The 12649-nt window shown below is 43.6% G+C and overlaps 1 protein-coding gene across 2 annotated transcripts in view; it reads right to left on the minus strand.

Moving 5' to 3' along the window:
* The window catches only part of FAM20B (FAM20B glycosaminoglycan xylosylkinase), a 28649-nt gene that overhangs the window by 9761 nt on the left and 6239 nt on the right, over positions 1-12649 (minus strand). For both annotated transcript variants that reach the window (XM_053950732.1, XM_053950731.1), the window contains exons 2-6: positions 11887-12417; positions 8742-8828; positions 6365-6474; positions 4041-4212; positions 170-361 (exon numbers count right to left, since the gene is read on the minus strand). In XM_053950732.1, coding sequence (XP_053806707.1) covers positions 170-361; positions 4041-4212; positions 6365-6474; positions 8742-8828; positions 11887-12263 — 938 coding nt within the window. In that variant the 5' untranslated portion in view covers positions 12264-12417. The remainder of the gene's footprint in view (positions 1-169; positions 362-4040; positions 4213-6364; positions 6475-8741; positions 8829-11886; positions 12418-12649) is intronic.

The following is a 12649-nucleotide window of genomic DNA, read 5'->3' on the forward strand; positions in this document are numbered from 1 at the left end:
TGAAGGACCCTAAGATTTGGTGAGTAATTTCTGATAAAAAGGAAAGACTATTTAAAAAGATATTAAAGAATAAATTAGAGAGAGAGAGAAAACAGAGAGAGACAGAGCAAATAAATGTGTGCCCTTGCACTCACCACTGCCAGGCCACCAGGACTGTGCCCAGGCTCACCTTTTGGCATTGTCCAGCAGGATGAGCATGCTGGCTCCCTCATCATCCTGGAAACTCTCGTAGTGGTGCCGGTCGGCGTTGCCAATCAGGTAGTCAAAGATGGCCGTGTCGATGATGTCGAGCAGGCGCGGGCCCGAGTCGTACGGGGACGTTTTCTTCACGGCGTCGCAGTAGCTCTCGTCATACTCCCACCTGCAGCCAGAGAGGAACCAAGCAGCCCTTCAGGGAACCACCCCTGCACAGCAACAGCAGCTACAGCTGCCCTCAGTCACCTTCGTGTGCACCAAGAAAGGGGAGCAGCCCAGGCCAAACAAAGAAGGAAGAGCGGGACAACAGTGTTTCATGAGAAGAGTAAACCCTGCATTAACATCCCAGCCTATGGAGCAAGCTGTAGTTTCAGTTCAAAGACACACAAAGATCATCTTCCTACAGAAAACAAAGTCAGTGTTTGCTTCCTCACCACTCCACAGTGGCCAGGCTATGTTATGGGAAAATTACTGCCATGCCTTGCCTCCAACTTCCCAAGGAACACTTCAGTACTGTGTCTGTTTCCATTGCCTTAAGCTGTTTCCAGCTATCCTCTTCCTTTTATATTTTTAATGCAAATATCCTCATCTGGTTAGTGAAGAGCCATTCTGCCCCCAGGAGAAGGGCTTCACAGTGTTCACTCTCCTTCACTCACAGTTGTCTCTTTCCTCCCCACTTCCTTTCAGAGTATCTCACCTTCTTCTCCACTGACATGATTTCAAGCTTCCCTCTTATTTCCTTCTCCTTCTACACATAATCTCATAACACGGATGTCAAGTCTCAGTTCTCCAAAGCTAGGATTTTAAATTTTCTCGTTTTCTTCTTTACAGCTTTCAAAGCTATTCAACACCACTACCAAAACAGCCAAATCTCTGGTGTATATCCTTTCCATCTGTCAACCTAAATAACAAGGACATCTTCCATGTAAGGACTGAAACAATCCTTCACAAAATAGCAGTTAAATTGGAAATGCCTTAAACCATCTGTGATTTGGAAACAGAGATGGAAGCAACACAAGCTGGAGAGACTTGTTGACATGCTCAAAACTGCAGATAGTCATAAAAGTAGGAAGATCAGAATTTAATTACTACAACTGCCACATATCCCACTTCATCTTTTAATGGTCTGGAACTAGAGATCCCAATATCCCGCTTTCTTCCAGGAACCCAAATCAGAGAGCTTAAAAATTTATCTTCTCAATGTTCCTAATAACAGGTGACACATGTTCCTCAAATGCTGTGCCTAAATCCCCCTAGAAGAGGGATCTTTGCACCAAGGTCCAACTCACACTCATTGTGCAGCACAATCCACACAGCAACAGTCTCAGAACCTCTTCTCCTTGTTCTGGATACATTTCTTATGCTGCATCCCACTCTCCCTCAAGTGTTTTTCTCTCATTTTACTTCAGAACAGTACTTAATCTCCTTGACACAATTTTTCAGATATGCTCTCTCTCAGTTTCCATGCAGTCTTTCAAGAGAGACTTTTATCCAACACTCATTTCTGATAATTTATATTTTATTAGCACAGGCCTTGGAAGGTCAGGGATTTTGTCTATTACACCGCCATTAAAAATTACATACACTAATGTGCCTGTGTGAATTATGTTCAAAAGGTCAACTCAAAACAGAAGCTAGAGCAGGAAAAAATTCTTACAGAGTTATTTTTTCACAATTACCAGGCACAAAAAAAGGAGAGCATTGACACCAAGAACCAGTTCTGATCTTTCAAAGTCAAATGTGCAGCATGACATGGTGAAAAACATCAGAACCTTGTAACCTCATCTGAAGGAGGCAAGTGTGAGTTTAAATACACCAAATATCAAATCAGCACAGGAATCAAGGTAAACCCCTGTGTAAGCAGGCAGGGTGTGATGAAAAGGAGCATCTCAATAGGAGGAACACCTTGTTCATCACTGCAATGTACCATGTACTGAACACAGCTGATTTTGACCTGCTGGGAAAGAAAAAACATCTGCTGCTCAAAATTCAGTCTGTGCATTTTATACCCTAAAACAATTCAACAGAGCCTTTGGATGAGATTCTTTCTGAGAACAATCACATCATCGGAAATCAATGAATACTTTAGATAAAGGACTGAAAATCTCTTCTAATCTCTTTCAAGTTCAAGACAGATTTGGAAAAATTTACTAAGCTCAAACCCATTTGTTCTGGTCATGGCAAAAACATCCCCACCTCAGGAACTCAGATGTGTTACATCTATTGTAGAATGCTGCTTAAAGAAGAACAAATGTGGGATTTAGCATTCTTTACATGCTGAGCATGGTCACCAAATACCGATGGCATTCAAAGTAAAGGACTTTCCAGGGTGTGTTGATGTGGCACAGCCTGATTTTTTGGTAACAGAGGAAGGCCACGGGTGTGGCTTCTGTGAGAAGCTGCTGGAAGCTTCCACCATGTATGACAGAGCCAATCTCTGATGGCCAGCAGTGGAAGCATGACAAGTGACTCCCCAACACAGAACATAGATGGGATTTACCTCTGGGCACTGTGGGATCTTGCAACAATCTTTGAATTGGTGGAAGTACCATTGACAGTGGTACCTACAAGCAGCAGTTTTTCTTCTAGTCAGAGAAGAGGAGGAAGTGAGGACATGTGAGGGAAAACAACATGGAGACACCAAGGTCAGTGGAAAAGAAAGAAGGGGAGGAGGTGCTCCAGGCGTCACAGCCAAGATTCCTCTGCAGGCTGTGGGGAGGACTATGATAAAACAAACTGTCCCCTTGGAATGCCTGAAGTCCATGGGGAATGCAGAGATCCACACACAGCCCATGGGAAAAGTGCTCATGGCAGAGTGGGTGGATGCCGGAGAAAGCTGTGGTCTAGTGAGAGACCTGAATAGAGAAAGAGGGCCCCTGCTTCCAGAGAAAGAGAGAGCTTGCTTACTCTCTCCTTGCTCCCAAACTGGAGCAGCATATCTTTAAAAGACTGCACCCCATGGGCAAGTGGCCCACGCCACAACAGTTTTAGGACAACTGTTTGCCCGTAGGAGAGACTCATGGCATAGCAGAGAAGACTCCTCTCCCTGAGTGAACAGGAAAAGATCTCCAATGATGAACTGACCAAAACTCCCACATCCTGTCATCCTGTGCTGTTGGTGGGAAGGAAGGAGGGGCTGGGGAGAAAAAAATGTGTTTTAAAGGCTTATTTTACTTCTCATTATCCTTCTCTGACTCTGTTAATAATAATTTTACTATATACCTTTAAATTTGGACCTGTTTTGCCTTTAGAGTGTTTTTTTTTTCCTCCTACTTACTATCTCAACTCATGAGCCCTTTGTTAATTTTCTTCCCTCTCCTCTGCCCAGCTGTAACAGAAGAGGGTAAGTGAACAACTTTATTGAGTGCCTGGTGTTTGGCCAGTGTCAAACCATGACACAGGGCCTAGCTTAAGTTAAACCAGTTCCACAACTCTGAAAACAAACCACAAGGATCATGAAATTAGGTATGGCACAGTGCTGCCACATTTCAGGGGCCACATCATTAACAGAAGGTCCAGTGGCACAAGAGAAGAATCTTAGTTTGCCTGCAGACAAGATTTTCAGAGCTTAGATTGACTGCATTATGGAGTTCTGTTCCAGCCAAAATACAGGAAAAGGACAGTGCTTAGTATTGTGGAAAAGAATGAAGATTTTTTTTTTTCTTCCTCATTTTAATTTAAATTTTATTCTGGACTTCTAGGCTTCTACTGTTGTGCTAAGAAAGCTGTTGACACAACTGTAGGTTTTGAAAGCATTTAGAGCTGTTTAATTAACCACTGTATTTGCAAGGGTCATTTTAGTGCAAATTATCATCTATAAAGAATAACACTGCATGTTCTCATACCTGGCTAGTTTGCCCTCCCGGTAAGTCCTGCCCCAGGGGTGCCGGTGTTTCTGGAGTGGCCAAACGTCTGGCAGCCACAGGGTCACTGAGCCCTCCATGATGTCCCCATCTGCGCAGGCTGGCTCTGTCTCCCGACAATAGTAGCACTTCCCATAGAAACAAGTGTTATTGCCTTAATAATAAAAATTAAGAGGTATCAAATTAAGAAGTATTAATCCAAGGAATCCAATTGAAATTCAGGAGCATGTTGTTGCAGCAGAGGCTTCCCCATGACAGGATTTCACTGCACTTGTCTTTGTGGTTCCTCCTGTCTCTGAAAGGGAGAGGCTCAAAAGAGATTACACAGAAATCCATTCATTCAGAGCAATTAAAGAGTAATATGAAAAGGAAAGAGCAATTATATTTTCTAATAACTTTATCACTCTGAGAATTAATACAACATTACACTCTCAACAAGTTTTTGTGATACTTTCCTAGTCCCAGGGACCCTGAATTTTTAATGTTAACACTGCTTGTTCACATTTCATACTTCATGTGTCAGATTTCCCACTTACTTGAAAAAGCTGACCAAAAAGAGGTAAGTGAAAAGAGACACATCAGAACTCGAAGGGATTTGGTGCCCTGGGACTTGCCACACTTCTCAGCTACTTGAGCCGACTCGGCAGAGGAGACATAAACAAGTATCATTCTCACAGGATCTGGGAATGCAGATCTGTCAAAGCTTCATCAGTGTCTTCTGACAGGAGAGGAGCAACAAAATGCTGCAGCCTTTAGTCCACTAACACTGATGCATCCTGTAGCATCAAGTAATCTGGAGCAGCCTGCATTAGTAGTTTTAGTTTAACATTTTCTATTTACCCCTTCTTAACCCACCTTTGTTTGATCCTCGGCAAGTTAAATCCAGTTCCATGCTCACAGATGTTCTTCCAAAATATTCTTTAACTATGACTCACTTAGTTGTGATTACTCTCTGTCCTTTCTTCCTTTGGTTCTACATCCAATATCCTCCCCAGAGCAGGCTCAGCTCTCCAAATGCCATATTCTTCCCTTTCCATCCTCACAAATCCCCGCCTCTCAGCCAGCACTCCTTTGGAGCTCTCCATCCAGACCCTGTGCTCCCAGTATCCTGTCAGAGAACCTGAGGATGTCACAGATCATTACCAACACAGAGCTTGCAGACCAGATCTCTTATTTGTATGGAAAGCCTGCAAGTCTCTCTTCCCATCCAGAGGCTGCAGCAGGTCTAGCAAGAGACAGAATTCTTTGAGATTCTAGCTGTAACTCCAGTAAACCTGCACTGAGTATGAATGAATTCTCTCTTCTTCAAAACCTCAGGATCTTGGTCAAATTTGGCCTGACAAAAGAGCAAAACCTCCTCCACAGATCCACCCATTTCTTTAGTTCCTGCTTTGCAGAACAGCAGTTCCAAGGAATCTAAGGAGGAGCAATGAAAATTTCTGGAGCTTTATTTCTCAAAACAACACTGCTGCTAGCAAACAGCTTGGTTATCTTGGCTGAAATTGGAAAATGTAAAGCCTGCCTGAAGCAGGCACCCCATGTGAATGCCAGGAGAGGCTGGAGAAGCTGAGCTGAAACTTTCATCTGGAAGTTGCACCTTGTAAGGGGCAGTGTCAGGCAGCAGGTGAGACTGCTAGCAGTGCTGCTAACAGGAACGTTACCAGCGGTAAGGAACAATCATCTCTGCAGCCTTCTGATTAAGAAATGAAATAAACAAACAAAAGAGTAATAATTGGATGGTTTAGGAAAGCCTGAGGGAGTTAAGGCTGCAGCATAAGTAATTTCTTGGTGCTTAATGACCACCTGGTAGGAGTTCACATTAATAGCTTCTATTATGTGTCCTTCACAGCATTATTACTGTAAACAACACAGGGAAGTTCTGCCATTGGTTGTAAATGCTCTGCAGGCTCTGATGCAGCACAAACAACATCTAACACCAACCAGTGTGTCAGCTCTATAAATTATCCCAAATCACCACTCCCTTCACATTAAATACAACTTTATTCTTTTCTTTTCAGGTCTAATCACAGACTTTTCTAATCATCTCTGACAGCAGAGAGAAAATTCTTACTCAAAAAATAAAAATCCCATCTGTAACAGCAGCATGTGGGAACACTACTTGAAGAAAACCAAGTCCTCCTCCCCCTCCAAATGGGGTTATCCAAGATCTCTCCTGGCACAGAAAGAGCTTCCTGCATCATGGTTAACTGCTCTATAGCTGTGTCAGGCTCCCACGGCTCTTTTTTCCCATTAAGCATTTTTAAGCATTTTAAGCATGGGCAGCACGGTCCATGGAATGCACTTACCCACAGTCATGAAGGTGCCCAGGAGCTGCTCCGTGGCCACTGGTTTGATCTCTGTGCGCAGATTCACAAACCTGCCAACCACCAGCGGGGCTCGGCGGAAACCCAGGATTCTGATTTGGGGTGAAAAAATACGACCTGAGAATTTGCAACAGAGGCAGCAGTTCAAAATCAAAACAAAAAAACCCTCACAGTCTCTGTCCAAAGAGTAAAGCTGAAGCCCTGCAGCAACCTCCTCTTTTCTCCAAGGCAAAGTAAGGAAACTCATCTTTCTTATGTGTCTGGATGTTAAACTTACTTTATAGGCCATCAGTGACACTCCTTTATTAAAGCATTTGCAGCAGAGCAACAGAGGATGCACCACGCTCCAACTCCCAGAATTCAGACCTCACACCAGAAATATCCATCATGTGTCTGAAGCAGGCTTGAAGCAGTAAAACCATATGGCCCGTGGGCTGTCACCTGGAAAGATCATTTCTAATTTGTGGGAACCACTATCTATTAAAATGTTATGCTTAAGCCCAATGCAATTACACTTTAAAGCAACCAATCCAAGAGTTGTTTTGTTTGGCACAAGGAAGGAGAAGGGAAGAGAGAATGGTAGTACAAAAGTGAATGCCTGAGAAGTGCCAGAGGTGGGAAGAACAACCATAAAACTTGCAATTTCAAGATCCAGGTTCCACTCCCATGCCTGCCACAGCCTTTGCTCTGTGACCACAAATGACTCCGGTGTTTGCAATGGAATTTTAAAAGTGCTTAAAGAAGTACAAAGACCAAAGGAGTGTCAACCCCAACTCTCTTAATGCACTTTTGACACCCTTTGGATAGTCTTTGTATCTCAGAAAAAGATCCTGAAAAGGCTCTTCTGGAAAAGGGACAATTGACATTCCACAGATGTATTGGGAGAGTCACTCCAAAAAGTGAAAAGGATTTGTTTTAGATATTCAATGAGTAAATCCCCTTCCATCAGTATAAAATAACTCCAAGAAAGGGGAACACAGAACGTCTGTCTGAACAAGTCATGTGCATTAGGACAAAACTCAGAGCCAATACCAAGCTATGCACAGCCTGAGCAAAAGCAGGTGTTCCAACAAAACAAACCCACAGCTTCGATGTGGAAAACCTGCCCCTGTATTTTCAGACCCACAGCTGAGATGACATCATCCTGGAAGGCACAGCCTCCCCATCAGTGGTAAACACACAAAATGATCCAGGATCCTCCTTGAAACAATGGCATCCTTGGACAACGTATTCCTGAAGAATAAAGAGCTGCAGAGCCACAGAGAAAGGCCAGAGAAAAAAAGCACAAAATCATGACCAAATGGACAGCAAAGAAGAGTTATGTGAGATTTGGACACTTGAAAGAGGCTTTGATTGAATGTTCAATCACTATTTTTTCAGGGAATCTGAAGTCTGTATGCTTCTTGAAAGCACAAATGGACTGACATCTGGCTACATTATCTTTTTTTTGTCTTAATATACCCTGATTTTGGCCCACCAGCACAAGCTGGCTGTAGCAGCAATGGGTGTTACTCAACTAGTTATCATCCTAGATCTTCTAATTCTTCCTAGAATTACTGATTTCTACTGCCTGAGTTCCACAGGTGAATCAGGACTAACAAACATCCCTGTCACCACCTATAAGTTTAATCACAGTGATAAGGCTTTTATCTATGTACTGAGAAACCTCTGTTTCAGTTCAACCATTCTATCCTTTGTTACATTTGTCCCTCCTTATTCCTTTTCTCAAGATTTTATGTGTCTTCACCTCCAAATCTTCCTATGAGGAAACAGAGACTGTGCTCATTTAAGTTATGTGAAATTGCAGCCCTAACAGCATTTCAAAACTATTGACATTCAGTGTTTGGTGTTTTCTGTCCCATTATTTGAACATCCTATCATTTTCATTTTTTCCTGTAATTGCACCTCCAGCACAGGTCTACAAAACCACGTGGGTACCCCAAGCACAATTAGTATATGAATAGCTGGTTTTCCTCTAGGATGCACTGATTCATATTTAGTGTAGACTAAATTGTTAGTCTAGACATTAGTCTTGACTTTTTAGTGAACTGGATATGAACTTAGCATATACATTTAATATTTCAGACTCTTCCATGGCATTTGGCTAAGGTCTTTCTCCCTGCAGTATCAGAGTGGTTTCAGGGCTGGTTCCAAACTTTTCACAAGTATCTAAAATGTTACACTCTTGAACAGATCTTAGAAACAAAGTTTCACAGAATAAATTCAGTGTTCTTTTGGCTTCAATGTGGTATATTGGCAGGTTAGAGGTAGCTCCCATCTGAGGTGCATTCTTCAAAGAACCCCTTTTTTCTGGTATTTTCCAAAGACAATAAAACCAGATAAAGCAGTAATTCCATACCTATCCAAGTGAAAGGCTGCCACTTCTGCATTGTGTCTGTCGTAGCCAGCGTAGGGTTCTCCTTCCACTATATAATCCCTGGCATATCTGGAATTGAAATAAATCAAATAAAGTGAGTCTATGTAGAATCCCTGTCAATTTTGTTGTTCAGAGTAACAATTTAATAATAATTTAATAATAGTTTAAGAGTCTCTGGGTCACTCTGCAAGTGACTGCCAATGGGAGAATGGAAAAACATCAACAAGATTGAAGTGTCCAGACTGTTGAAGTAGTAAAAAAGGAGGAAAGGTCAGTGATGTACAGTGGTCTCCAGAGCTCGGGAAGCAGTTCACATTCCAACTAATAAATTTTAATCCAAGCATATGCCAAGTCACATCTTAGAACAAAGAGCACAGACCCTGCTATGGAACAGGGGGATATTTATACTGGAAAGCAGCAATTCCACAGATGATTTTGGGGTTAGAAAGAATTGTACATTAACAGCTCTCAAATACAATCTTATATTGTGGAAGAGATGGCAAATGCAATCTTTAGTAGATAGAAAATCAGCAAGTGTAAACCTGAGGACAACACTGGGTATAAACAGAGCCTTTATCCCGGCAGAGAAAAGACATAATGAACAGCAAAAAATAGAAATTACGCACTAATTGCAACAACAATGGCATATTTTGGTGAAGTGCAAGGCTTTTTGCTCCCTTTTTTATCTTTTAGTAGTTGGTACTTAATCAAGGCAAACACCAATTTCTCAGCTGCCTGACATTTGGATCAGTGTAGATACTGCTTTAGCACCACACTGCAGCTGAGTGTGAAATACCTTAATCAATACCGAGCAAACGGGTGAAATGCAACAGGTTTTCAAATAAAATAAGGCCAATTTAGGTTACCTATTATCTCATTTCCATCTATGTAGCAAATTGTGCAAACTGGATTACTTCCAGCAGAATTTGTGTTCAAGCAGTAGCAACAACAATGTAAGAGAAGGCACCGAGCTGGACCCCAATGTTTTAGCCTTGCTCAGGGAGGATGTGGGGTGACAAGACAGTCCACTTCCCTAACCTGGGCAAATGCTTCAGCTTCTCTGCAAGGCAGCGCAAAAGAGAATTCACCAGTGCAGGATTCCTGCCAAATGGGAGCTTTCACCAATGCAGGATCTTCTGTCACATATACCACCAGATGTGATGATGGCAAGTATTATATGTTAGTAAATTAGGCTGAATTTCAAGTAAATCTGAAGCAAGACAGCTAATCCTCTGAATATATCCTCAAAGGCAGGTCTTTGGTACGTACTTACAGGTGGCTTTTGGAAACATGGTCACATTTTGAAAGCTGCAGAGCTGAAATTTATTAGTAAATCCTGACCAAACTCTTTGTTTCCATGCACAGTAGGCATCTAGTCCTTTCCAGAGCAAAAGTCATGAGGAATTCTGGTAAGTTTGGCCAGAACTGTTTTAAGCAGTAACTTTGACAGAGCTTTCACGTCTAAAGCTGGTTAAATAGACTCTCTTGCAGTGCCAGAACAGGACTCTGCCCACAAGCCTGGCTATTCAGCAGTCACAAACAAAACATGGGACTAGCAGGATGGCCAAGGCCACCCTCTCTAGTGCTCCTATAAACACTCCCAGCTGCACATGTCCTTGCTGGAGCACAGAGGCTGTGTTTGCCTGCACAGACAGGGCATTACAGAACGCAGTTTAACTCTCAGCGAAACGCTTGACTGCAGTCCATGACACAGAGAGCTCTACAGGAATGCTGTGAACCCACAGTGCCTCCATTGGAGATGCCGCTGGTACCACCAGGACTTTGTGTGCAAAGCTCATGCTGCCTGGGCCTGCAGGGGAGCTCCAGCCAGAGCAGGAATTGGCTGTACAGAGATTTCTTTTCTCATTCTCTGATCATAAAATCAGAGACTGCTTTGGGCTAGAAGAACATTTCATTCCAATTCTGCTGCCATGGGCAGGAACACCTTCCACTAGACCAGGCTGCTCCAAGCCCTGTCCAACCTGGCCTTTGAACACTTCCAGGGATGAGACAGCCACAGCTTCTCTGGACAACCTGTGCCAGGGCCTCCCCACCCTCACAGGGAAGAATTTCTTCCCACTATCCTATCAATCCCCGCCCTCTGTCAGTGTGAAGCCATTCCCCTTGGACCTGTCACTGCAGGCCCTTGTCCCAAGTCATCTCTCTTGAGCCCCTTTAGGCACAGGAAGGGGCTCTAAAGTCTCCCTGAAGCCTTCTCTTTTCCAGCCCTAGCTGTCTCAATCTGTCTCCAAGCAGAGGTGCTCCAACCCTCAGAGCATCTTTGCGGCCTCTCCACTCACTCATTAACAGGACAGGAAACCTTAATGCCTGTTTAACCCAAAATCTTTTTCTGTGATGACACTTCTCATTTGCAGTGAAATCTCCTACAACACACCTGGCCTTACTTTTTAACATCTTTCTTCTCCTTTTCCCCAAAGACAAACAGTTCAAAAAGCTTTACAGCCAAGACTCTTCAGAAACATTCAATCATGTCAGTTTTTTCTGAGGATCACTGCAAACTGAGGCGATACCAAGGAAGGAACACTACCCTCCATTCTCCAGTACTCACTGCTGGCAGAGTGGAGGCTCAGGGGCTCTCACTCTGACCTACCCAAACCATTTTTACAGCCTACATTCAACTATACCAGACACAGAGATGTACTTTTGAGGCCACTGCCAAGTTTCCTTCCTTCCCTGCTCCTGAACTGCACCCCCTCCTGACAGTCTGATACAACAAGGAGGCAAAGCTTGTCTCCAAACTGCCAAAAGCTGCACTTCCACACAGTCAGGAAGATATGGCCCAGAAACACCAGGTGTAACCAACATCCCCTCAGGACTGAACACAGTGATTATTCTTTTAATCTAAAGACAGGCTGTATTGAGCATCAAGGCTGTACAGCTTGAGAGACAGCTAATGTTACTAGAGCACCAGCAAGGTTCTGTTCTGTCTCAAAAATAACAGGACGGTCTTTCCACTTACAGAAAAATTTGTAACTTAAACATTAATGAGACATCATGGAGAAAAAATGAATAACATTAATGAGACATCATGGAGAAAAAAATGAATATTTTATGACAATATATAAATGAAGCAGTTATTAATACAGCCACTGAAAGCAGTATTTACCTCTTGGGCTTGAAGACAACCTTCTGTCCTCCTTCAAGTATCAGCAAAGCTTTCAGCTGTGTCCCTTTGTACCCCACATCAGCTTTGATGATCTTCTTGGTGGTCATGGCGTGCATGATAGCGCCCAGCTCGGGGGTGTCCTCGGGGTACACCTCGCGGGGCACCACCCACTGCGCCGCGATCTCCCAGGGCGACTGCAGCGTGTGCTCCAGGCGCGGGTCCAGCGCCACGCGCAGCCCTGCCAGCATCCGCTGGAACGTGCGCTGGTCCTCCCGGTTGGCAGCCGAGGTGTCCAGGTTGTCGATGAGGAAAACCTTGGTGAAAATGAAGATGACGAGGAGGATGGCCAACAGCACAACTCGCTGCTTCAGCTTCATGGTGCCTTTCAGCCCTTCTCCCCTGACCCTTTCTTCCAAGCGTTACGGGAAGTCTGTTGGAGATCAGGGTGAGGAAGGGGATGTTAGCTGATGAATTTCATGCCTAACTTGCACTGTAAAAGATGTCTCACCACTGAAGCATCTCCTGGTACCCCTAAAAATAAACAAAACACAAACTTACAATCCCGCAGATCCCACCAAACTCAAAATCAATTTTATGGTTGGAACATAAGCCTGCATTCGTGGAAACCTGTATCCTAAAGCCTGAACATTTTGGTTAAAACACACTGGGTTTGCTGCCTTCCTGCAGCCTTTCTGTGATTTGCATGGAAGGGGAAATTGCCAGATAGCATCTCTGCACAGCTGAAATCATAGCAGCTGCAACC

This window comes from Vidua chalybeata, chromosome 9, assembly GCF_026979565.1.
Source record: "Vidua chalybeata isolate OUT-0048 chromosome 9, bVidCha1 merged haplotype, whole genome shotgun sequence".
Classification (NCBI taxonomy): Eukaryota; Metazoa; Chordata; class Aves; order Passeriformes; family Viduidae; genus Vidua; species Vidua chalybeata.